The sequence below is a fragment of the Ambystoma mexicanum genome, chromosome 9 (genome assembly GCF_040938575.1).
Source record: "Ambystoma mexicanum isolate Mex_15411 chromosome 9, UKY_AmexF1_1, whole genome shotgun sequence".
NCBI classification, from domain to species: Eukaryota; Metazoa; Chordata; class Amphibia; order Caudata; family Ambystomatidae; genus Ambystoma; species Ambystoma mexicanum.
This window is the reverse complement of record NC_090931.1, coordinates 1,219,286,990-1,219,314,248: the sequence shown is the minus strand read 5'-3', so window position 1 is coordinate 1,219,314,248 and position 27,259 is coordinate 1,219,286,990. Positions and strand designations below refer to the sequence as shown.

At 49.5% G+C, this 27,259-nt stretch overlaps 1 protein-coding gene across 4 annotated transcripts in view; it reads right to left on the bottom strand.

Moving 5' to 3' along the window:
* Positions 1-5,476: 5,476 nt before the first annotated feature.
* The window catches only part of ZRANB3 (zinc finger RANBP2-type containing 3), a 2,038,675-nt gene continuing 2,016,892 nt past the window's right edge, over positions 5,477-27,259 (bottom strand). For all 4 annotated transcript variants that reach the window (XM_069616553.1, XM_069616555.1, XM_069616554.1 and 1 more), the window contains one exon: positions 5,477-5,658. In XM_069616553.1, coding sequence (XP_069472654.1) covers positions 5,560-5,658 — 99 coding nt within the window. In that variant the 3' untranslated portion in view covers positions 5,477-5,559. The remainder of the gene's footprint in view (positions 5,659-27,259) is intronic.

The window sequence follows — 27,259 nt, the reverse complement described above, 5'->3', positions numbered from 1 at the left end:
AGATGGTGAAAGCGGTATGCTCCCATCAACACAAAAAGAGCACTGGGGAGTGACGCCGGTGGGTGGAGTCAAGGGAGCGCATGCTCCCAGGGCCGCACATCTAAATTTAAAGGGGAAGAAGATTTTTTCTGGTGAAATAGGTTCTGTCTCCCGTCCATAACGAGGGACACCCACACAGTATGGAGAAAAGAGGACAGGACGTAGGAGTATGGATGATTCTATTAGAATGATGAATACCACACCTGTTCCATCTCTGTGTTCAAGGCATCATTCTAATTCTTCATTCTCTACTATTAATTGTACTGCAGCTTTTGTTCCTCCACTAAGACTTTCTGCTGTCTTTCAGAGCCTCAAAGGGAATACTCATCTATATGTCACGCATTGTTAGAAATCAACCAAGTCCTCTGTGTACTTGTATCACTTTAAGAAGGACTGAAAACGGAATCCAAATCACACACTGCTCTTTTGGTTCAGTTTGAAAATGGCAAATTGCATAATGTTGCCAAAATCTTTTAATCTAATTATGGGTAGGGAAGTGCTGAATTGAAAGAAGTGATGGACTGTTTAGTTGGTAATGAGGGGCCAACTCCCCATGACTCTTCAGTGGTAGTAGTTTGCCGCAAATCTGAGTCGGGGCCACCCCTGGGTGGTGACGACTTAAGTGGGGTGTTAACGTCTCTAATTCCTATTAATCATTATGTACCACCGAAAGATATACTAGGTTTAACAGGGACACTACACGGCTGTGAAGGGTCTTATATACGGACAGCTGTACTCTCTTGTTTCGGTTTATGCCCCTCAATGAAGGACAGGAGGCATTTTATGAGACACTGGGCGAGACCCTCCTTCCCTTTCTTGAAGGCCAAACCATCATAGGGGGGGATTTCAATGGGGTCCTGGAACCCATATGGGACGGATCACATCCGCCAGCCCCCAAACACTTTAAGCTTGCCGTAAGCCTTCTCCATCGGCTTCGAACACTGGGGGTGGTGGACACGTGGAGAGTGCTTCAGCCCTGCGAAAAAGACTTCTCTTTCTTTTCGCATGCACACCGAACCTTCTCCCGTATTGATCTTATACTGGCCTCCCCACAAGTCCTTGCATTTGTTGACAAGGTGACCATAGGAACAAAAGTGCTCTCTGATCATGCCCCGATTGCGTTGATCCTCTTAGCTCACGATCCCGATCCACCTTCTTGACGCTGTTGAACCCTATATGACCCCATCCTGATTGAAATGCCATTGAGGGACTCCATAGCCGCAGTGATCAGGCACTTCTTTCGAGAAAATCCAACGGAGGACACTTCCCCAGCTAATAAGTGGGACGCCATGAAGGCAATAGTGCGGGGAGAACTAATTGCACATGGGGCGGCATTCCATAAACGTAAGCAGCAGACCTGTGGGGTCCTTGAAGGCGTAGTTCAAATAGCTGAGGCCCACCATAAGCAAACAGGTTGGTCCACGAGGACCCGACACGCCCTACAATTAGCCCGTAGGAAGTTGGAGGCACATTACACCGAGGAGACAGCACATTTACAGGCTAAATCCAAGCAGGGATATTATGCCAGGAACAATAAAGCAAACAAACTCTTGGTGGTGAAATTAGCGAAAGCAAATAGGAAAAACATTATAGTGGGCCTCCGCGACCCCCAGGGCAAGATCCAGTATGCAGACCAAGACCAGCTACGATTAGCGGCGACCCATCTCTCTAAAACAATGTCGGCTTCACCCCGCGACAAAGCAGAACAGCTGTATCTACAGGGTGCCGCTCTTCCACACCTCGCGGAACCCGATGGAGAGGTTCGAGGACCTGATCACAGGTGAGAAGGTGGGAGCAGTCATTAAGGCCTTAAAACCGAGAGCTGGGTTCACAAGATTTTATAAAGTATTTCGTCCCCCAACTGGTAGCCCTGCTAACAGCCCTCTTTAACTCATTTGGTGCTTTGGGATCCATCACTCCATCAATGCAAGAATCTATAACCGTGATCTTGCTTAAACCTGGAAAGGACCCCACGGAAAATAGCTCATATAGGCCCATCTCCCTAGTAAATATTGATGCTAACATTTATTCGAAAATCTTAGCAAATCGTCTGGCGAGAATCCTGACCAACTTGATAGACCCAGACCAAACGGGCTTCATAATTCATAGGTCAACTGGGGATAACATCTGTAGGGCCCTGAATCTAGTGGATATCGCAACCCAGGACTCACACAAACTAGCGCTGCTAGCTTTAGATGTGTCCAAGGCCTTCGACAAGGTGGATTGGTCCTGTTTACAACTCACCCTGGAAACCGTCCGTTTTGGCCCAAACCTTCGCAAACTCGTCATGGCAAACTATCGGTCCCATAAAACGCTCCACCGGGTTAATCACAACCTATCAGACCCGATCCCCTTAACCTGCGGAACCAGACAGGGATGCCCTTTATCCCTGCTCCTGTTCGCGTTAGTAATGAGCCTCTCGCCCAGTGGGTTCGGTTGGACCCAGGCATTAAGGGCCTGCCCACCGGTGCCTCACAGCACAAGATCTCACTCTATGCTGATGATGTGCTGTTATCCAGAACAGACATTCGCCCCTCCCTCACATCAGCCCTTTAAGAGCTCTGCAGATTTGGGAGGGTGGTAGGCTTTACCATCAACTTTGGGAAATCGACAGCCCTGGGGGTAGACCTGGAGCCTGGGGACCGAGCAACCCTAGAACCCATATGCCCGATCCAATGGGGCGAAAAATCCATTCCCTACCCGGGGGGCCAGATCTCTGCCCGTCTTAGAGATGTATATCTAGTGAATTTCTCCCCGCTCTTTAAAGAGCTAGAGAAAGACCATGAACGCTGGACCTCACAGGAGATCTCGCTCCTTGGGCGGATCACCGCCTGCAAGATGAATCTCCTCCCATGATTCCTCTTTGCCTGCCCTTCACGCCCCACTATGATTCCACTGCACCCCTCCCCCTCTCCTACGTATGCAGAGGAAAATGCTGTGGTTTATTTGGAAAGGTAGGAAAGCGAGGATCTCCCAAAACACTATGAGGACCAGTTCTAGATTGGGAGGCCTGAGGGTCCCCGACCTACGCAAATACCAAGTAGCGTCACAATTGGCACATATTCGGGTATGGGTCAAAACCTCTGGTCACCTGAAAAGGGTAGATCTAGAGCAATCCCGTCTCACACTCCCCCTTCGCTTTCTTCCATACATCCCACCCTCGCTGATGGTTGGGACCCTGGTCTCCACTAAGCATACCCTCAAAACGTGGGACTGGGCGCTAAAACAGAAAAGTATCCCACGCGGCCTCGGCCCCTCCTCCCCGATCTTCCACAACCCAGCCTTTTCTCCAGGCTTCCACCCATTGAACTTCAAAAATTGAACCACTGGTGGGCTTGAATCCCTGGGACAGCTCTTTGAAGATGGCCAACCCTGTTCCTTTGAACAGTGCAAAGCAGCCTTTCAACTAACTGAGACAGACAGGTTCTCTTATGCGCAACTTCGTCACTGGTGCTCCCATCCCCAAACCCGACAAGCAGCGATGCGTGCCCCCGGCCCCCTTGAACTTAAGCTGATGGACCTGCCGCAGCGGGGGAAGATCTCCTTGCTCTACAAACTGTGGCAGGATGACACACTCACGAGACCCTACTACATGGCACAATGGGAGGCAGACCTAGGGCACCCTCTGGAGGACCAAACTTGGGTAGACATATGGTCCAGGACGCACTCCTCTTCCTTCTGCATTACCAATCGGGAATGTACCCACAAACTGCTTCAGCAATGGTACATACCCCCCCCCCCCCAAACCAGTTTGCAACGCTTTAACCGGTCCGTTGATCCCCAGTGTTCGAGCCTAACCCAGATTGGGGAGAACCACTAACCTCCTTACGCAGTTTCTATTGGCTGGGAAAATTACAATTGCCCGGACCTGGAACACTATCGAGGGCCCGTCAATGACTCTTTGGTGGATCAAACTTTGGGGCATTCTGATCAAAGAAAAGGTTACGGCAGCCAAGGCAGGCCTCCTACACTGATTTGACCCATAAACTCAGAGCAGCCTAATTGGCCCTACGTTCAGGCATTGACCTAATCACAGACGGGCCCACCCAACCGGACCTGGAGGGGAGTTGAACTGGAGGCGGGGGACGGGGGAGAGGACGACAGGGGGTGTGGTAGGGGGAGTTATGGGGGTGAATTCTGGGGTTTCCGGCCTATTCTCATTCAGTCCTACTGTATTGGAACTTAAGGTCATTTTGGATCTAATGTATGCCTATACTGTTATCTCCTGTGCAATCAGATTAAAATAAACATGTTAAAAAAAAACTGTATTATGCCATCAACGAGATGCAGAGAAAATGTTGTTGGTGTTGAGAAATAAAGACGCAAGTTCATTCTGGCATTTGATGAATGATCTCGCCTGTTCCCAAACTGAGCATAGAGTTACCTCAGTGTCGGAACTTCAGTGGGTTACCCATTTTGCTGAGGTTTTTGAAAGTCGGCCTGGAAAGAAAGCAGACAATACCGCTTTTTTGGACCTCTCAGTAAGTGTCTGGTCTATGAACATAACGAAGGACTAAATTATAGCTGTCATCAACAAAATTAGCTCAAGAGCCAGTGGACCCAATAATCTGTCAAATATATTATTTAAGGGGGTCCCTGATACATGGGCATCTATAATATTGATTCTTTTTAACAACTTTGTAGCCACGTGTACGTTTCCTAAATCGTGGTCCCCTGCATATATTCTACCAATCTTTAAAAAGGGCTCACGTTCAGACCCATTGAATTTTTGACCAATTACAATTATGGATGCAGACAGCAAGTTATTTGCTGAATTGTTCCCCAGCATCTCGAAACATGTCAAAGATCGATCAACAAAATCCCTTAATGGCAGACTGGCTTTAGAAAACCTCACACCGCCACATTGAATGGGTTCTTATGGAAAGCAGTTACGAGTCAGGTCCATCCACCTCCAATCAGGTAATTATGTTCCTAAACTACATATATATCACACCTTGTTCTGTCACCGCAGCCTTGAAAAAGACCCATGTTGGGTAGATACATGTGTCAGATGAGTGTATTAATAAATCACCAACGAATATAAAGAGACATGACGGCTCCAATTCTTTGTAAAATCTGTACACAATCATACAAAGTCATTACTTCAATGAACCAGCGCCCGGGTGATACCAGTTCTTCAACCCAAATTAATTTGATCCCTCACCAAGACAGAAGAGCACTGTCTTGTAACAACCCCCTCACCGGCAGCAGGTTCTACTTAATTTCATGAGATCAGCGGGTGCTCTACCCACACTGCATTCGGTTTTGTAATCATATGCATATTGTTTGATTTGTAATGGAAATGAATAGCTGAGCATGTTTTATATATTTTGTATATACTGAAAAGTGTTGTATTGTTTTGTAAATATTCACATACTGATTATGTTTGATTGTTTTGTTTGTACCTCTTAAGGATTTCAACAGAAATAAAGGAATATTGAATACACAAATAATTTTTATTGCAATAACAAACGATGTAAAATACAGATTGCTTATTTTTATAAACGAAACCCTTAAATGCTAGCTCTTTACAAGGAATTTGGTGATATCAGATGCATATTTTGAAGCAGCAGAAAGTCTCTTTGTTTGGCTTCTTTCCTTGGCTTGGACAGCAGTTCTCTGAAACAGAAAAACACATATTTCAATTCAACAGTACTGCAAAGCTGATCTCAACCGTGTGAATACGTTTCATTATTAATTACAAGGCAAGGAACAAGTTACTTACCTGTACTCCTGTTCTCCAGCATGGGTCTTGCATGGATTCACATGAATATTCCCTGTCAGGCTGGGAATCCTCTTTAAAAAGAAATGTTTTAGCTTGAAAACTGCATTTATCCACTACACCAATGGGTCATACTGCCCCCATTCAATGACAGTCCTCTCCCTAAGCTCCAACCCTGGTGGCCATCTTCATATTTGGTAAGCACGTAGAGTGGCAGTAAGTACCAAGAAGAGCCACAGAGGGGAGGGCAGGAGGGTTTGCATGTGCATCCATGTATTGGAGCTACCGGGAACATGAGTTCCAGGTAATTAACTTGTTCCTTCTCCAGCATGGGGTCTGGCATGGATTCACATGCTTATTAATAAAGATTACATAGCAGTACATATGCACATCCACGGGAGGTGGCAAGACTCAACAGAAGTAAAAACACTCACCCCAGGAACAGACTCCCCTCAAAAGAACAGGTTGCGTAGCACCGCTTGTCCGACCCGGGGATCCTCCCTGGAAACCCTGTCGACGCAGTAGTACCTCGTGTACGTGGACCTCAACGTAGCAGCTCTGCAGATGTCGAACAGGGGCACACCAGAGAGAAACGCTGTTGTTGCTGCAATGGCTCTGGTGGAATGGGCTCTCAGACGGCCTAGATAGTGCAAGATGTAGCCGGAGAGCCATCTGGATATGATTCAGAGGTCCAAAATTGACGAACGATTGAAAGTCTTCCGAAAACCCTTTGTGCGTGTCACATAAAACTTCAAGGCATAAGCAACATCCAGCAAATCCAAAGCCCTCCCTGCTGGCGACAACACATTCAGGAAGAAGACCAGGTAACACCAAAGGTGCGTTGAGGTGGAACTCCAACGGCACCTTCAACATAAAGGTGGGGTGTGTACGGAGTACCACCTTTCAAGCAGCTGTACTTGTCCTTCCGCGTTTCAAAGACAGGGCCAGAGGTGATCACCACAAGGTAAGCGGCCTTCCTCGGCGCGTTTCAAAGACAGGGCCAGAGGTGATCACCACAAGGTAAGCAGCCTTCCTCGGCTCAAAGAGGGCCCCTCATGAGCTTAGTCAAGACCACATTGAGTTACTAAGCTGGGGCAGGTGCCTTCACTGGTGGAAAAGTTCTGAAGAGGCCTCTGAGGAACTCGTTGAAGAGTATGTGTGACCACAGGGAAGGCCTACTCTGCGTCCTGGTGTAACGGGAAATGGTGGCAAGGTGTGCCTTGATCGAGGCATGAACCAATCCAGCCATGGGCAAGGAAAGCAGGTATGGCAAGAGTTGTGGGGCTGTGACATGCAGAGGAGTAATCTTCTGAATCTGGCACCACATGGAGAAGCGCTTCCACTTATGGCCTTAGCATGTCAACGTCGAAGAATCTCTCGCCCTGACCAGGATGTCCTTACATTCCAATGGCAGAGAATAATGTCCAAACTCTAGGGCTGCAGGAGCCATGCCCTGAGGCTCAACAACGCCGTATTGTGGTGCAGAATCACCCCGCCTTCTCTGGCAAGAAGATCAGGAATTAGAGGCAGCCGGATGGATGTGTCCGCCGAAAGACATAGCAGGTCCAGGTACCAGATCTGTCGCAGTCATGTCAGAGCAATGAGTATCATCCTGCAGTGACACTGAGTGTGTTGGTCACTCGTAGCAGGAGTAAAGACATAAAGGAAGAGTCCCTCCCAAAGGAACGAGAAAGCATTTCCCATGCTCCTTGGCTGCGGGAACCTGCTGGCAAACCTCTGACACTTGGAGTTTGCCGCCGTTGACAAGCAGTCAGTCTGGGGTTGACCCCACTCACGGAACAGAAGAGCCACTTTGTCCTGGCGAAGCTCCCACTGATGGCCAAAATGCAGCTCTCTGTTGAGAGAGTCTGCAATGGTGCTCTTGGTGCCTGCCAGGGCCTGCGCCTCCCGGGAGAGGGACGGATAGCACGTCACCCTGCTTCGGGAAGTAGAACATGGTGGTGGTGTTGCCCATGAAGATCCTCACCTCAGTGATGGCAGGAACGACCTGAGGGCCCAGAAGACTACCCGAAGTTCCAGGTTGTTGATGTGAAAGGCATTTTCTTCCGGTAGCCAGAGGTCTCTGGCATGCAACTGTCCAGTGTGGGCCCCCCAGCCCTCCAGGGAGGCATCTGTGGTGACCGTCTCCTGGTATGGAGAGACCTAAAGTGGAGCTCCTTGCGTGAGGTGAGGGCCCAGGCCCCACCAATGGATCGCCAGCCGGAACTCTTTGTTGAGGGCGATCTAGCCTGTCCAAGAGCCTGAGACCTGCAGCCACCTTGCGTCCAGTCCTGGAAAAGGCCCTCAGTCTGCACAGAGGGACAAGGCTGATGCAGGGGGACATCATGCCCAACAGCGACTTGACTGTTTGCAGTGTAGCTAATCACGCCGACAACAGGCCTTGTACCTTCCCCAGGATGGCCATCACCTTCTCTTCCGAGAGATGCCAAACAAGCGACTGTTGAGTCAGGCACCCAGAAACGGTGCATATCTGCGATGGCTCCAAGCAGGACTTCGGATAATTTATGAAAACCCCCAGATCTGTCAGCAGACGCACAGTCCTCGCCGTGTGATGGCTCTTCAGCACATGGGCTGGAATGCATAAGTCAATTGTCCAGGGAAGGGTAGACTTGGATGTCCTTGAGATGAAGATGTGCCGCCACGGAGCCAGGCACTTTGTAAATACTCTTGGGGACGATTTCAGGCCGAAGGGGAGCGCCTTGAACTGATAGTGTCGTCCCTGGACCACAAACTGCAGGGACTTGCGGTGCTTATGGTGGATGGGGAAGTGAAAGTAGGTGTCTTTCAGATCCAGCGACACCAGGAAGTTGCCATCCTCCAGTAGGCTGAACACGTGCTGCAACGTGACCATCCTGAACTTATGCAACTTCAAGTACTTGTTGAGGCGCTGCAAGTCCAGGATTGGGCGCCACCCTCCTGACTTCATTTGGACCAGAAAGTATCTGGAGTACACTTCACAGCCCCAGAGGCGGTGGGGGACAGGCTCTATCATCCCCTTCATTAACATAGCATGTACCTTCTGTAGCAGCTACTCCACATGCTGTTGTTGTCGAGCTACAGTAGGAATACAAGGACACCTGCATTGGAACTCCAAGGAGTGCCCTTGCTCGAGAACACGCAGCACCCATCTGTCCGTGGTGATGGTCTTCCACACTCTGACGAACCTCAACAGCCGGCCTCCCATTGAGGTGCACAAGTGGAGGCCCAAGTTCACCGCCAGTACAGGCCTGCTTCTGTGCCCTGCGGCAATGCTGTCTTCCATCACCATATGCCTGTGGGCGACTTCTGTATGCCTCTTGAGTTGTGGAGCGGGAAGGTTGTCGATAAGAGGTGGTATATCCTTTGGAGGACATGCTCAACTTCCCTCTCGAGCAACAGAAGGACGACAGGTGCTGTTGAACGGCCCCCAGCGAACGTGCCGTGCGTTTTTATGGTTGGTAGAGACTCATTGACGGTCTTGTCAAAAAGGTTTTCTCCATCAAACGGCATGTCTACCACTTTGGACTGGTCATCCGGTTGTAAATTGGTGTCCCTCGGCCATCTTTGCCGACGAATAGACACTCAGTTGCCCATTTGGCAGAACCCAGTTTCCGCAAAGTACACTGCCACTGTAATGGCGTGGTCCAAGGCCACCGCCCCCTCCTGGAACATGGACAGAGTCTCAACTTTCTTGTCTTTAGCCAGGATGTCCAGAATAGGGACCAATTTATACCATAGTTCCCGCTCAAAGTGGGAAAGAATGGCGAGGGCATTAGCAGCCTTAATGGTGGAGGCTTCAGAATAAATGCTCTTCTTGCCAATAGCGTCCAGTTTCTTCGCCTCCTGGTCAGGGGGCACCATGGATGCAGACGATGGGTTGAACGAGCGCTTCCCGCCTGCGGGTAAGACCACTGAGTCTGGAGAAGGCTGGGACCTCAAGCACTTGGGGGCCGAGTCCTGTACCCTGTAAGTGTATCCTGGTTGGGCAGCGTGGTGCTCAAAGTCTTCATCTGAGCTACGCCCACTTCCCAGATATCATCTAGCAAGGGAACGGACATGATGTTCTTCCGTCTGGATTTGCGTCGTTGGTAGAGGAATCCCTCATTCTTAGTCTCCTCAGGCACCAGATGAAAGAGGTCCGAGGTCTGGCCATCATGGCGTGAAAGGAGCCAACCTCATCCGGTGGAGAGGCCGTGTGGGGCCGGTACGAAATAATCAGCCTCGTTGGTGTCCGTCGCCGTAGTAGCTGTATCTGTGCCTGTGTCCGTGTGCGTTGCAGGCTCCCCAGAGTCAAATTGCGATATGGAGGTGGTGGTGTGGGTTGACGCCATGGGCCTGCTGGGTCCTTTGACTTGCGCGTGCACCGTGGTGGGCCCCCGGCCAGAAGCCTCGGGGGGGGGGCTCAGAGATGGCGCAATTCCCTGTGTGGGGGGTAGCGCCTACTGGATTTCCGACACTAGTGTGTGCAGTGTTGTCAGAAAGTCCAATTATATGTCCCTTGGTTGAGGATTCAAAGGAACAAGCAGCGTAGGTTCCGAGCTGATGCACTTCCTTTGGTGTGAGGGGGAAATGGGCTCACCCCAACAGTTACAAAACCACCTTTGTGGTCCGAATAATAGTCCTCAGGCAGATTATTGTTGCCTTAATCGGAGCTCGTATAGATCTGCACCGGTTTATCTGGAGCCACTCCTCGTCCCGCACCATTGTTAGGGTCAGGAGGGATCCTACCTCTTTTCTTCTCCAGAGACTTCTGGAGCAGAGTGGCGAGGGGAGTCGTCCCCATCCCTGATGGAGCCAGTTGCTTTAGTCGATGCTGCCGCAGCTGCTTCACACCATGGCGGTAGGGACACGTGAGGAGTGGCTGTCGCCGTGACAGTGGACACCACCTTCGTATCCAGGCCTCCCTTCGACAAAGACGTGATGATCGTCGATGAGGTTGTCGACAGGGTGGTAACAGTAGCCTTCGATGGTGGGATTGTGATTGTCAACGATTAAGTTGTTCTGGAAGGCTGAGCAGCCGATGGGGTTGTAGACATAGACGATGGTGTCGCCGAAGGGGGCAGCGAATGGCCACCTTTAGATCTCTCCTTCGCCGCCCTGTCCGCCGACGGTAGGTGCAGCTTCAAAGTAGTCAGGGACTTTCTCTTAGAGGGAGCACCCCTCAGAGATAGGCTCGCCATGGAAGTAGTTGGTGATGGCGCCTGCATCCTCCCCGTGGCTGGGAGCCAAAGTGAACCCAGTGGAACTAGCGACACGGAGCCTGGCCTTCTTTTGGATCCCCGAGGGTGGGGTGACCTTAAAAGACCTCAACCTCTTTTCTGAGTGAGGTCACCCATGGGACCGGCTGGTCCTGGGTGAGGCATGACCATGCCCGGAAGCAGAGTCAGAGGCATTCCCCAACTTGAGCCATGCTGCCAGCCTGCTGTAGCAATCCTTCTTAGTTTTCTTCGAAAATCCAAGGCAGACCTCGCATCCCTCCTCATCATGGTCTGGATGCAGGCAATATAAACATTTATGGTGTCGATAATCGACATACACATTTCTCAATCCATATTTCGTGCAGAGTTTGAAGAGGCACTTCTTCTCCTAGGTCATGGTGGAAGGCGCGAAGTAGGCCCAAGCCCGGGCCTTCTGCATCTTCGATGGAAGATCTACGATGTAAGTTGATCTTCGCCAACAGCGAGTCCCCACTGTCGGTAATCAACCTGCGGTCGAACGATGAAGCCAAAAATCACTCAAAAAGTTATAAAATGTTGCCGAAAAAACTCGAAAGACAAAAAATACCTCAGACAGCAAGAAGAGGACTCCCAACAGTGAAGCATGAAGTAAGAAGAACAAGTTACTCTCTTACCTGGTAACGTTCTTTCGATGGGATGGAACGACGACGTATTCCATATATATGACAGTAATCACCACAGCTGTGCTGCTTTGGAAAATCTTTCGGCGTCTGCGTCCTGCGTCGATGACGTCGATATGCCGCCCTCGAGGACCTCCTCCGAGGGCCGACGTCACTGGAGGTTATAAGTAGGACGCACGACGCCCGTAGCCTCAGTTGTAGTTTTTTCCCAGAACGTGTGGCACCAGTCTTCTGCCAGTCTGACCACACAAAGCCTTGCGGAAACGTAAGCTGCAATCGCATAATAAATTCTGTAGCGGGGAAGGCAGGGAGGGAGCGATATGGAATACATCGTGGGACTATCCCATCGAAAGAACGTTACCAGGTAAGAGAGTAACTTGTTCTTCGAGGGGAATGCCCAATCAAATTGCAGAGCAAAGGACCGCCTTGGCAAAGACCAGATCCTGCCCACGGATGGAATCGAGGGAGTAGTGACGTACAAAAGAATGGACCGAAGCCCAGGTGGCTACATCACAGATATTACAAGTATGAACACCCCTCTGTAGGGCAGTAGAGGCAGCCATACCCCTGGTAGAATGGGCCTGCAAGCCGACTGGTGGGTCCTTACCCGCCAAGCGATAACACTCAGAAATAGAAAGAATAATCCAGCGAGACAAAGTCTGCTTAGTCACAGCTTGTCCCAAACGCTTTCCAGCGTAACCAATGAAGAGTTGATTGTCCACTCTGACCCGGGACATGCGTGAAATATAAAAGCTTAAAGCTCTCCTAGGATCGAGCCTATGGAGCCTCTCCTCTTCCTTACCCGGATGTGGAGGAGGATAAAATGCCGGAAGAACAACCTTGTGGCCTAAATGAAATTCCGACACCACCTCCGGAAAAAAGGAAGGACGAACTCGAAGGACAACCCTGTCCTTATGAAATACAGTGAAGGGTGGCTTAACTGAAAGTGCCTGTAACTCACTCACTCTGCGAGCAGAAGTGACCGCAACCAAAAATACAGTTTTAAGAGTTAACAGTCTCAAAGGGCATGAATGCAAAGGCTCAAACGGAGCACCCATCAGAAACTTGAGGACAATGTTCAAATCCCAACCGGGCGCCTGGAAAGGCGACGGAGGGAACACATTAATGAGCCCTTTTAGAAACTGAGAAATGAAAGGAATTTTAAAATAAGAACACTCTTCAGACGAGCGCTTAAATATGGACAGCGCCGCCAGGTAACCTTTAACCATACCCACTTGTAAGCCCCTGTGGGCTAAAGAAATCAAAAAAGACAGAACCACAGGAATGTCACATACAAAAGGATCCACATTCTTAACCCTGCACCAGTCGCAAAACTTTCGCCAACGGCAACGGTACAGGGACTTAGTTGCGGGCCTTCTGGCCAAAAGCAACACCTCCATCACATCTTCAGGGAGGTCCCAATCCTTATACCTCAACTTTTCAGAAACCAAGCGTGAAGGTTGAGGGATCTGACCTCTGGATGGAGAACCTGACCACATTCCTGTGAGAGCAGATCGTCTCTGTAGGGAAGATTATGTGGAGGGCAGATGGACAAGTCGAGAAGGTCCGGGTACCACGTTTTCCGGGCCCACGCCGGTGCAATGAGTATCATCCGGGAACCGAACCTTCGTAACCTCCGCAGCACTTGCGGGATGACGGGGACTGGAGGAAATGCGTACAGCAGTGGGAATGACCACTCCACCACAAATGCGTCTCCTAAGGCTCCTTTGGAGGAAATTCCCGCGAACAGAACCTTTCGCACTTCCAGTTGACACTGGAGGCGAAGAGATCCACTTGAGGGGTCCCCCAAAGGGCGAACATCTCCAGGAGAATCTCCTGAGCCAACTCCCACTCGTGAGAGATCGCGCTCTGCCTGCTCAGAGCGTCCGCCGTCTCGTTTTCGTCTCCAGCCAGATGAACTGCTGAGATCGAAAACTTCCTGCTGGATTGCCCAGAACCAGAGCTGCATCGCCTCCCTGCTCAGAGGAAGTGGCCCTGCCCCCCCTTCTGTTGAGGTAGTGCATGGCTACTGTGTTGTCCGTCAGGATCAGGACATTCTTTCCTCGCACAGTCGGCAGAAAAGCCTTCAGGGCAAGCCTGACGGCCCTGAGCTCCAACAGATTGATATGGAGTCTGGACTCCGACAGAGACCAACGACCGCTGACTGTCAACTCGTTGGCATGAGCTCCCCATCCCATGAGGGATGCGTCCGTCACGATAGTCACCTCCGGCCAGGGTAGCCAAAAAAGAGTCCCCTTCATCAGATTGCCTTCAACGGCCCACCACAGAAGGTCCTGGGCGACCCAGGACGGTACCTGAACAGGGTCCGACATCCTTCCGGAGGACTGAGACCACTGGAGCTTGAGTGCCCATTGCAAAGATCTCATCCGCAACCTGGCCTCTGGCACCAGAAGAATGCAGGATGCCATGAGGCCGAGCAATCTCAAGAAGCTGAAAGCTGGGAGACTCTGGGCAAGCTGAAACTTGTGCACCATCTGCAGAATGCGATGAGCCATCACCTGGAGAGGAAAACACTGCCCCATGGATGTGTGGAGCACTGCTCCGATGTACTGGAGCCTCGGAGTTGGTGTCAAATGGGACTTCTTTAAGTTGAGGGAGAAGCCCAGCTTGTGGAGGGAGTGGCAGGTGACTGACAGATGATCCAGGACTTGCTCGGGAGAGCGGCCCTGATCAACCAATCGTTCAGGTAGGGGTAGACGTGAATCCCCCCTTTCCTGAGATGCGCTGCCACCACTACTATGAGCTTGATGAAGACCCTCGGGGCGGAGGTCAATCCGAACGGCAGGACCCGAAACTGAAAGTGTGAGTCGCCAACCGCGAACCTCAGGTACTTCTTGTGCCTTGGATGGATCGGCACATGAAAATAAGCGTCCTTGAGGTCGAGAGACACCAACCAGTCCTGAAGTTGAAGGGCCTGGAGGACTTGAGAGAGAGTAACCATCTTGAACTTGTCCTTCCTGAGGAGTTTGTTCAAACCGCGCAAGTCCATGATGGGTCTCAATCTCCTGTCTTTCTTGGAAATCAAAAAATAAGGGGAATACCATCCCCTGTTCCTCTCCGCTACAGGCACCAGTTCTATGGTGCCTTTCTCCAGCAGGGATTGAATTTCCTGCGCAAGGAGCGGATCCGGACTCTTCAAAGAGAGATTCCCCGGTCGATTGTCGTGAGGCCCCTGCCGGAAAGGAAGACAGTAGCTGTAGGCTATGATCTCCAGAAACCACACATCTGAAGCAATGGCACGCCACTCTACAAGATGCTGCGCCAGCCTTCCCCCAACCGGCGAACCATGGGACATGGCCTCATAACTGAGCTGAAGCGGCTACAGCATTGCCTGAGGGCAAAGAGGCAACGGCCCGAGCGGCCTTGGCACCTTGAGTACCTTGTTTTCCATCTCTGGCACTCCTACGGTGGCCCCTTTGAGTGGCAGCTCCTCTCGCTTTACCAAAGAATGAGTAATAACGAAATGAACCTCCCCTCCATTGCTGTCCCCTAGGACGAAAAGGCGGAGGTTGTCGAACTGCAGCGCCCAACGACTTCGCTGCAGCTTTGGAGGTCTGCAACCTCTCAAGGCTCTCGTCAGCCTTGCTGCCAAAAAGATGTTCCCCGTCAAAGGACATGTTGAGGGGCCAGACCTGCACATCAGGAGCAAACCCCGACTTCCTCAACCACACAAACCTGCGTATTACAGTGCTCGCCGCCATTGACCGGCTGACGCAATCTGCCATGTCCAAACCCGACTGAACGGCCTCACACATGGCATCCTTGCCATCCTGGACAATAGCAAGGAAACCATCCCGTTCGTCCCTTTCGGGAATATGTTCAGCCGCTAGGGAAACACAGTTCCACAGAGTGTGCGTGAAACGAGACAAGGCACACACAGAGTTTGTCACCTGAAGCGCCATACCCCCTGAAGAAAACACTTTCTTCGCCCAACCATCAAAACGCTTGTCGTCCCTATCAGGAGGGATGGTAGGATACAACGCCTGCTTTGCTGGGGCCGTAGCCGCCTGCACCACCAAACACTCCGGAGTGGGGTGCTTGGTCAAGTAGCAGGGGTCGCTACTGGCTGGGTGGTATTTTCGCGGCACAGACTTGCCCACTGCCGGTAGACTCTCCGGAGCAGTCCAAGCCGCCGCCACCCTCCTCTGTAGAGCCATATGGAACGGCAGTACCGGGTCAGTTGGTGGACCTTGGTTGAGGATATCCGTAAGGTCATCCAGAAGAAAATCCCCTTGGGGAGCAGACCACCCCGAGTACTCTGTGACCCTAGACATAAGGCGCCGGTACGAGGAGTCGGCATGAGTGCCAGGCTCAGGCCTACAAAACTCCACCTCCGGAGAGGTGTCCAGACCACTGGCATCGTGCACGGACTGACGCAGGTCCTCAATTTGGCTATGGCCCGAGAGAATCTCATCTGGCACCGTATCAGGAACCATGCCATTATCAGAGCCTTCATCCACCTCTGAAATGTACTCAAGATGGCGGTAAGAGGGCACAGAATGGGGAACAAAGCCATGCTTGACCATCCTAGGGGGTTCCACCGTGCCTTGGGGTACCCCCGTCGAAACAGCCTCGAAAGGCGTTGAGGGCGTCGAGTGAATCGGCGTCGACACCGAACGCGGCGCCGACACAGGCCTCGAGGGCGGAGCCCCGAGCGTGTCCCTGGACAGCCTGGGCACCGACGACCTCTTCGGAGGCGGAGCCTCGAAAGAGTCCGTTGACGACCTCGCGCCACAGGCGTCGACATCTTCCTCGAAGACACCACAGGTGCACACGGTCTTGAGCGCGTCGAGGACCGGGACCTGGAACGGACATGACGAGAACGATTCCCCTTGCCCGAGTGGGACCTTTCCCGCGAATAGTGCTGACCACCGGAGCCCGAAGGCATACGAGTGGTGTCTCTCGACCAATCACAACCGACCCCACTCGGAGGCGCGGACGGACCAGTGCCGTGCGATTCGAGAATCGCTAGCATTTTCTTACTGAAGGAAGCCCATTCCTCCAGCGTCGCATGCTTGGTGGGATAAGCGACCCGCCGACGGGCGGAGTCCTCGGTTGAGGACGGGGAAGGCGACCGATGACGGCGCTTCCGGGAGTGCCTCGAAGAGGCAGAGGAGTGGCAGGACCTACTCCGGGACCGAGACCCACTGGACTTCCGACAACGATGAGGAGAATCGCCCCTCGAATCGTCCGTCGAAAGCCCTGCAGACCTCGACTTCCGTGGCTTGGACACCTTACCTACCGACAATTTCTTCTTGCGCTCCCGCAAGGCTTTGGACGTAAGCGACTGGCAGTCGACACAATCATCCGTGTCATGGGCCTCCCCGAGGCAGGCGTCGTGCCAGTCCGTCACCGACATCTTGGACCCACAGTCCCCGCACTTCTTAAAGCCCGGACGCGGGGTGGAAGACGAGGTAGACATCACAAAGGATAACTTCACAAACGAACAGGTTTGAAGAACCAAAAGAACCAAAAGAACAAAAACTCCTAAGAGTCGAGGCGCGCCGAGATCTCCGAAGCGAACACGTTTGCGGAAAAAACGGAACTGAGGCTATGGGTGTCGTGCGTCCTCCTTATAACATCCAGTGACGTCGGCCGTCGGAGGAGGTCCTTGAGAGCGGCGTATCAACATCATCGACGCAGGACGCAGACGCCGAAGATTTTCCGAAGTAGCACAGCTGTGGTGATTACTGTCATAGATATGGAATATGTGGGAGGACCCAATTACCTTATGAGAGAAACGCATGCGGTTGTGTTGGAAAACGCTGTGGTTTTTCTTTCCAAGTTTCTCAGGCTCCTCCGAGCCGGAGGAGCCTGAGAAACTTGGAAAGAAAAACCGCGGCGTTTTCCAACACAATACCGTTGTATTTATGTTTGAGGTCGCTTCAAAAGCAACCGCAAACATAAATACAACGTTTTTAAAGCTGCGGTTTTATTTCTAAGTTTTCCGGTCTCCTCCAGCCCGGAAAACTTAGAAAAAAACTGCAGCTAGTGCTTATTTTTTGTAAAAAAAATAAATAGCACTTACCGAGATTCAGCTGCAGCTTTCCTGCTCTGGTCTCCGGTCCCCGTCCTCCGCCTACAGCACTAATGAAGGGAAAGCCACCCAGCGGTAGAGTTTGTTTACTACAGCTGGCTGGTTTTTCCTTCATTAGTGCCGCAAAAGCAAAAGCCAGCACAGGAGGGCCTCCATTTCACAAAATGGCTGCGCCCCTGTGCTTGCTTTTGCGAATTTTGAGCTTGAATAGCTCAAAATTTTACATAGGAAGTTTTAAAACGGAGAATGCTAGTATTTTATTTTTTATGTTGCCTATCTATTTTTTAAATAACATTTTTTACTAGACCATCCCTTTAACCTTCACTCCGATTCTGTTGGCTGTCTCCACGACCACCAGTTTGGCTTCAGAGCAGCCAGAAGCACGTAAACTGCTCTCCTGAACATCCGTGAACATCTGCTCTCCAACCTTGACTCTAACATTCCCTCTGTCCTCATCCTCCTTGATCTCGCTTCTGCCTTCGACACAGTCAATCATACCATATTGCTCAACTGTCTCTCTGATAACCTGGGTATCACTGATCAGGCTCTGGCTTGGCTGACCTCTTTCCTCTCTGACCGATCCTCCCAGGTTCAACTTGGGTCCATCCTATCATCTATCTTCCTCTCTACCTGTGGTGTCCCTCAGGGGTCTAACCGCAAACCCTGGCTTTTCAACCAATACCTGGCAACTCATGCCCATTGCATTGCCATCTTCTGCTCAAATTTCCAGTGCTACGCCGACAACACTCAGCTAATTTTCAGGCTGCCCTCGGCCACCTCTTCTCCCTCTCTTATCTCTGAATGCCTAACTGCCATTCAAGATTGGTGTGCTGCCAATGATCTTTGTCTGAATGCCAGCAAGACGGAGATCCTCCTCATCGGCACACCTCCACCATCCTTTCCCCTCACTCTCTGGCCTGCTTCCCTGGGCCCTCCTCCCACCCCTACCTGTGTGGCTAAGAACCTCTGGGTCATCTTTGACTCCACCCTTTCCTTCTCCGCCCACATCTCTGAGGTCTCTAAAAAGTCAAACTTCCTATTGCACCTCCTCAGAGGTACTCTACCTTTCCTCTCCTTCCCCCAGAAGCTCATGGTATTCCAAGTCTGGTTCTCTCTAGGTTGGACTACGGTAACAGCCTCTTTCTAAATCTACCTTTCTCTACTCTCCACCCTCTGCAACTAATTCAGAACCGGACTGCAAGACTTGTCCTTGGCCTTAAGCCCTGGGATCGTATCTCTCCAGCCTTGAAATCTCTTCATTGGCTCCCAGTGGATTCAAGGATTAAATTCAAAACCCTCTGCATTATCCACAAGGCTTACTGGGGCCTGGGTCCAAAATACCTTAAGCTATCCCTCTGCAAATACCTCCCCTCTCGAGCTCTCCGCTCCTCCACCTTTAATTCCCTCAGGGTCAGTTGTTTTTCTAGGAAACGAGCTGGGGGCCGATCTCTTTCTTCAGCTGCGGCCTCCCTCTGGAACAGCCTCCCTACAGCCCTAAAACTTGAGGAGAACCACCTCCGGTTCCGGAAGCACCTTAAGACCATCCTCTTTGCTTCTGCTTTCGCCCCTCTCCTCCGCTGATTCTGGTCTCTCTTGGTACTGTGCACCTGGCCAACCTCTGTCCACCGGGCCCAAGCTCCTGCTTATCTTTTCCACCCTCCTGCACTGCCTCCCGGCCACACTTTGTACTGGGGTCTGTATCTGTACCCACACAGGTCCCCCTCCTCGTCCCTTACACTTAGCAGACCTACCCTGTCTGCTTCCCTCAATTTAGCACTTGCTGGATGCATTACTATTGCCATGTTTGCTGTTCTTATCATGTATTTATCAGTATTTACTTCTGTTCTCCCCTTGCTCTGTACTTTCCACTTCTCCCCCCTCCCTTGCACTTTTTCCCTGCACCATCTCCCAAGCACTTGCGCGTTCTCAATGTCACTGGGCCTAGTAAGATCGTTGTTTTGTTTTCTTCCCTGTTCCCCTCCCTTGCCTTGTCGCACTCTGAAACACATGTGTATGAGCGCATTATAAATAAAATATCAATATCAATAGCATTAAAAATCCCTACCATCTGAATTTCAAAGGCAGAGCCTATCCTCTTAGACCATTTGACCAGAGTTTCTAGGGTTGACCTAAACATCCAAACTCCTGTCCTTAGCTGGTTTCACCCGGCAGAGAGGATGAACCCTAGATTGGTAACTCAATTCAGTGCTCTTGATTGCCAAATGTCCTCCCCCATGAAAGATATCAGCCGAGATAAAGAAGTAATCTAAAGTAGAGAACCAGTAGGCCGCTAAGCCAAATAAAACAGGGAGGCACATCATCAGCACAATTCCCGTTCAATAGCAATAAGTCCCACGCGCACCTCAAGCTCCTGTCTCCCCATTTGACCCCTTTCACTAGCCACCCTTGACGTTTTCCTCCCGATAGATTCTTGATACCAGGAGCCCTCCAGACATATGGCATTAAAAACCCCAACACAGTCACTGAAGCACCTTCCTCTGGTGTTTCTCCCAACAGGAGCAGGAAAGGGATTGCAGAGAAGGCTTCCTCCAATTTGGAAATCTCCAAATTAAGATAAACATTTATTAGTAAACACTTTCTGCTAAATCCGGTGTCCTGGCATACCCATTCAAAAACCGTCACCAGCATATCTTCTCTGCCAGACTTGTCTACAAGCTGTCAAAATACCCCCAAATGGCTGTCCCTTTAGGCCACGCTTCGCTTCAATAAACACCACACCAAAACCCACTATTATCGGTACACCCCAATGATAATGAATCACATTGCAATGCAGATGAACACGCATTCTGAGATGGCTGCTTGTGGATGCCGAAGGGCTATATAAAAGTCTTGAATTTAAATGAAAAAAAAATGTCCTTGGAGATTTAATTGCCATGTAACGTGCATTCTGGCGTATTCGCACAGGAATTAGCACTGGCAAACAAGAGGCTGTTTAGAAGTCTCAGCATATGGACCCCCAGACTGCAGAAGATGCTCGGTCTCATACAGAACATTCTCAGATGTTAGATTCTATGGAAACTGGCTAACCGGTTACACAGATAGATGTCCCTAACCAGGCCTCAGTGAGGGGATGTGGAGGAAAACCATAAGGTCTAAATCCAATAAATCTCCCTCCTGAAAACAATGAAAACAAACATTAATTGATTTCAACTATATGTGACTTATTTTATTTCCTTCTGCCTTCCAACCTTACAGAATTGTAGGAAATCTATTCAACTCCATTTGCACACAAAAATTGCAAAACCCCTTTTTAAAAATGGCAGGAAAAATAACTTTTGGTCACCAACCTGGACCGTAAATCTTCCTTTAGATGCACATTTCATTACTTGCAAGCTTGTCATCCCAGTTTCCCTTGCTCTACTCCTTCATGCAGTGTGCTTTCACCCCACCTACAGGATCACGATAGTTTCACTCATCTGAGGGAAACTCTTGTGTTCGGCTTCATCATCCTCAATACCTCAAAGTGCACCAGGCCCAAAAGGGCAAACATAGCAAGTCAACCAAAAACCAGCCTCTAATGACCTTCACGCTTCCAGTAACCTCAGTCTTGACAACAAACACGCAACCATCGCAACATCATGCCTGACAACATGCTTCCTCTGCTCTCACGGCTCACTACACATATTGAAAACACAGCTGACCCTTCCTCCTTGGTAGCTACCTATAACCAAACCATGGAGGCAGCCATAGACACAGTGGCACCTATGGGAAACTGCAAAGCTAAACCTAAAGCACATATCAATCATTGGTTCACCCCATAACTTAAAGACTTACGTGATAAAAAATGAAATGCAGAAAGCAACTGGAGAAAAAAAATCTCACTCTACAATAAACAATAATTTACTTCACTAGCATCTGAATATAGGAAAGCCACCCAACAAGCAAAAAGCAATGCATATAACCTGCGTATAGAGAATGCCAATTCTAGCTCTAAAGAGCTATTCTCAGTGTTGAGAGAAATAAAATCACCCTCACTGGCCCCAGACCTCTGCATCAAGGATCAAGCCTGGTGTGAAAATATACAAAGACCCTGATGGACAAAATGTCTTCACTCCAACTCAAAATCAATAAAAAAAACTGAAACTAAACACCCCTGCTCAACCTACGATGGAACACAACCCACCCAAACCATTCCCGAAGTTGGAGTTCTCTCCCATTACTGTAGAGGAGACTACTAAAACCATGAAAGGCCTGCCACACTAATCAAATATTGCACGGATAACCTGGTACCATTCGTCACATCACTTATAAACAACTCATTCACCTCTAATAAAGTACCAGACAACTTTAAGGAAGCCTGGATACTGCCCTTACTGAAAAAAACATCCTTAGACCCTCACGTACCAACTAACTATAGACCTATCACAACTGTGTCATTCCTGTTAAAAATACTTGACAGGGTTGCATATGTACAAATTCAAAAATACCTAGAAACACACAATCTGCTGGGCCTTCGCCAATCAGGTTCCCGTCCAAGTCATGGCACGGAAACGGCCCTGGTAGACCTAAAAACCCAAATGGATCAGATAAGAGATAGAGGTGACCTAGCCATCCTTCTCCTCTTGGACCCGTCAGCTGCATTCGATCTAGTAAATCACAACATCGTATACCGGCACCTTGCGGGTGATGCCCACTTCTCTAATAGTGCCATAGCTTGGATGAAATCATTCCTTTCGAACCGCTCGATGAGTCTTCTCATACACGGTGGCAGATAGCCCTACCCCAGTCACCTGCAGCGTGCCACAGGGGTCATGCGTATCCCCTAAAATGTATAACGCATTCACAAAACCTCTCTTTGATAAATTAGACAATTTGGTTGTCACATATACAAACTAAGGTGATGACACCCAAATACTAATTCCTATCACAGGGGACAATACCGACGCCAATGCCCTAAACGCAATCTATCACACTATTCAAGCCTGGATGGCTCAAAACGAGCTTTGTCTGAACGACGATAAGACTGAGATCCTGATCTTGGGCAGCCCAGCGAAACTTAAGAGCCTCCCACCTTCATACCAATCCTTCGACATAGATGGAAACTGCATCATGACTACCAAAGAAGTCAAGACACTAGGAGTCTACCTTGACTCCTCCCTCACTCTCTCTCGACAAGTCAATGCCATCACCTCGGCATCATCTTACACTGCTAAACTCATCAGTGCATGCAGACCATATCTTACTGAAGAGAACCGCATCACCTTGGCAAGAGCACTAATCCTTTCCAGGATAGACTATTGTAATGCAATATTCGCAGGATCCTCCTCTAAAAACATTAAATAACTCCAGTTGTTCAGAACAATGCTATTAGAGCGGAGCTCAATATCCCAAAATCTGAACACAACCACTTTCAGAAGAAACATTCACTGGTTACCAGTTAAAGACCACATTAAATTCAAAATACTTACGCTCACGCACAAATACCTATCTAACACGGCTCCCTGTTATCTGTCTTGATCGCCAAAACCCAACCAGCCAGACCCACCCGTTCAGCTTACGTAGGGCAAGTGACCACACTAAGATATAAAAGACAAAAAGCCGGGGGCTCCAGCTTACCAGTCATTGCAGCTAACTACTGAAACGTCATGCCCACTGAACTAAGGATGGATCCATCATTATTGTCCTTTCATAAAAAACTAAAAACTTGGCTCTTCACACAGGACACCAAGCTACATCCGCCCTACCCATAGGAGTCCTGAATTCACCTAGCAGACAGGTCAATAGCTATCCTGTACTTATGTCTGTCAACCTGTTCCTAGTCGCTACTCATCTTGTACGAAGACACTACTGCTTTTGTATCACTGTACCGTATAACTACCTGATGGACCTGTATAACCAAGTATTTTCTGTAACCACATTCTTAAGTCAAGCGCCCAGATGCCTGAGGGTTAGGTGCGCTATACCCATGCAATAAATAAATGATCACACTGGCCATTAGGGTCCTGTTAAATCCCTCTATCCTCCATCAAACACTTGACCATAGAGAGCAAATCCGATTTGCTTGATCCCTTTCTACACTAAAAAAGAGCCTCAGTGTCATGACCCTCGCCCAAAACCCCCTCTAGCAAACCCATTGGCCAGGTGGAGTCAGGACTCGGGCCTCTAGAGCGTGGCATCCTCTTCAAAAATCCTCATGGGGCCTATGGCGCCAGGCTCATACACCATGAAAAACAATGTGCTTGGGAACTACTTTATTGTATTGTCAGCCAACATGGAGGCATCCACATAGCTTGGTTCCTAAGAACCAAGCTATGCGGTCTAGTGTTTTGGGTGTGATAGTCTTGGGACTACTTTACCTGGACTATTTTGTTGGGGCTATTTAAACCACACCCGCGCAAGAAAACACGCTTCGCGTTACTTTGCAGCTTGCAACGTGACGCTCACCGTGTCCAGCTATTCCCTCGAACCTCGGAGAAGCAGAACCTGCAAGGAGACAAAAGGAACATCATTAGCAGCAGCATCTTACCTGCAGTCTTCATCTTTAAACACTTGCAGCTACTGAGAACAGCTTCTTCGAATCTGCACGCCTCCCGGAAAGACCTGAAAGAGGAAGATGGAGGCAACATTAAAACAAGCAGTAGAGACATTTACAAATTACGAACTGCTCAAAAGGCTTACCTGGCTGGTCGCCTCTCAGCTGGCACCACTCCGGACATTCCACTTGCGCTTTAGAACACCGCGACCTACAAGGAAGGAAAAAACAGGTTAGCAAAGGCAAGACTTTGCAGCGCTGCGCATAGCGCTTACTAACCACATCATAGCGCTTTTAATGCGTCATCATTTACCAGCGGGGCTCAACCAAGCCAGTTCGCCGCGCTGAAGCTCTCCGTACCTAAGGGAGAAAAAAGAGACATTTTAAACAAAGAAAGGCATGCAGGATAGCAACAAAACTAAAGAACAGCAATAAGACCTACCTGAACAATATCAAACGGGCCGGCGTCAGTGAAGTAACTGGACCGCACTTGCCCATGAAAGACAACGCGCCCCTGCAAAGAAGGCAGGACGGAGAGCACGCCTAATTCTACCACAAGGTGAGGAGAGGGTGCCAGAGGGACTGAAATCATACGGGGGTGGAGGGAGGATACTTACCCCAGTCGGTCAGTCTTGAACATAGTCCTCCTGTATTTTCAGGCAGAACCTTCCCCGCAGACCACATCAGGGCAAAGCCGAGAGGCATACCAGCGAGTAACCCAGCTGGGTGGTGTCCCTGTGGATACCAGGTGAGCGTAACACTCAGATCTTCTTCAAAAGCAAGTGGCCACTACTGTCGGTAATGATTTTGGAAGGAACCTCTTCCCTCTAAAATACTCCTTCCAGAAATCTAATGAATACCCTTGTGTTGACTTCACTTTGTTGTTGCAGAATATCTTATATGTTATCATAGGCCTGCATAGCCATGTATAAATCCTCTTTACACGTTACACACAACACATGTTGTAAACAAGACATGGCAGATTTCTGCTACAGCCCAGCAACCAATGTCACACTTCAGTGTGCTGCTTCTCCTTCCTATATAATTACCTTATTTAGTATCACAGTTGCTGCTATGCTGTTTTCCATAGAAGTGATATGTATGTTACCTGACCCTATGTTATGAAAAGGTACAAACAAACTGCAAGGCTTACGGACGCCCTGACTTCAGCTGGTGCAAGGATCTGTTACCGTTATGCAAACCTGTCTGGTAGCGCCCACCTGTGTTCTGGCCAAGGTGCTTTCATATTAGTGATCGGTCTATATAAGTTGGTCTTCCTGGACAAATCTTTAGAGATAGTTCTGACAACTCTATGTAACTGATCACGGGCACTCTCTCCAAATCTCAGCTTTCATTTGTCTAAAAAGAATACACTTGTTTGTCTATAAGCCTGGCTCACCATGTTTTATTATTTTCTTGTCCATCATGCAATACCTTTATCCTCCACAGCTCCCACAACTAGTTATGGCAAGATCCAGTCATTTTCAAAACATAATTATTAGATACTAAACGTATTGCACCCACCCCATTCCACTAATAATAATCACTCTTCAAACATGCCTCGCAGTATCTAATGGGCCTTGCAAACTCCTTGTGTATGCCTGGCCACAAGTAATCAAGACATAAGAGCCTTACAGACTGGTCCGGGTGCATTAAAAAAGGCATCTGTGGGAGCAATCGAGGGGCCAGGACCTTTGCAAATGTTTTGGCATCAGAGTTAAGCAAGGAAAGCGGCCTGTATGAAGTCAAGTCCTGAGCAGAGCTATTGGGTTTTTGTAATACAGCAATAATGGCCTCACGCATGGATTGAAGGAGTACACCCGTAATCGGCGACTCCTCCCAGACCTTTAGTAACCTGGGTGCAAGGACCTGTATGAATTCTTTGTAGAATTCAATTCCCAACCCATCTCTTTACCTTACACTAGCGACTTCATCGCCTCCACCACCTCCTCGATTGTGTTGGCCTGTTCTTGACCCCCAAGCCCCTGCCGATAGCACTGGCAGGGGTATGCCCTACAGGTAATTAGATATGTCCTCTGCTGACACACTATCACAATTAGAGCATAGTTTCTAATAAAATTCCACAAATGTCTCATGAATGTCTTCCTCCTTCACAAGTACTGAACCTTCTGGACCCACTATATTTGTGATAGGTTGCCGATTGCTTTTGGCTCTAGACATCCTGGCGAGTAACCTGCCTGCTTTGTTCCCCTCACCATACCTCCTGGCCCTAGCAGTGAAGGATATATGGAGGACTTCTCGGTCAGCCAGTTCATGGTTGTGCGCTAATAGTCCCCGGATCCGACCCAGTATTGCTCCATCCTGAGTTCTGCGCTGTTCATTCTCCAGGCTCCTCAACCTACCCTCCACTAAATTTAATTCCCTTCTAATAGCTCTAAAGACCCTCGTTACAGACTGATAGTAAAATCCCCTGCGCCCACACTTTAAATGATTCCCAAAGAGTGAAACATAATTTCACTGACACCTCAGTTAGCTTAAAAAACTCTTCAATATCCCTACCAGCCCTTCAACTACCCCTGTATCCCTCAATACCACAGGGGGCATCCTTCAAATTGGGCGAGGTCTAGGGCATTTTCCAAGCTCTATGGATAGAATCAATGGTGAGTGATCCGAGAGTGTGCGAGGTGAATTTCACACTTCTGGACCTTAGTGAGTAATTCCGAGGAGATCAACCAGAAATCAATGATGCTGGACTCGCCAAACATCTACATGTGGTAAATATGCCAACAATTGGTGAAAGGTCTGGGCTGTTCTAGCCAACGCCTGGGGGTTGGTGGTGGTTCTGTCCAGGTGATGGTCCAGGATTGTATTAAACTCACCTCTCCATGTTATATATGTCCCGTTCACATCCCCTATCTCGTTTGACACTTTGTGATAAAACTCAGGGTCGCCTATATTAGGCCCATAGGTATTCACCAGTACAAATGAGTTACCCTCCTAACGTGCCTTACACTATAACATAACGGCCCGTCGGGTCCACTGTGCTCCCGGATACCTGAAACCCAAGGGAGTGGTGTATTAGTATAAGGAAACCCGCAATTGTGAGGAGTATTCAGTATAATACCATAA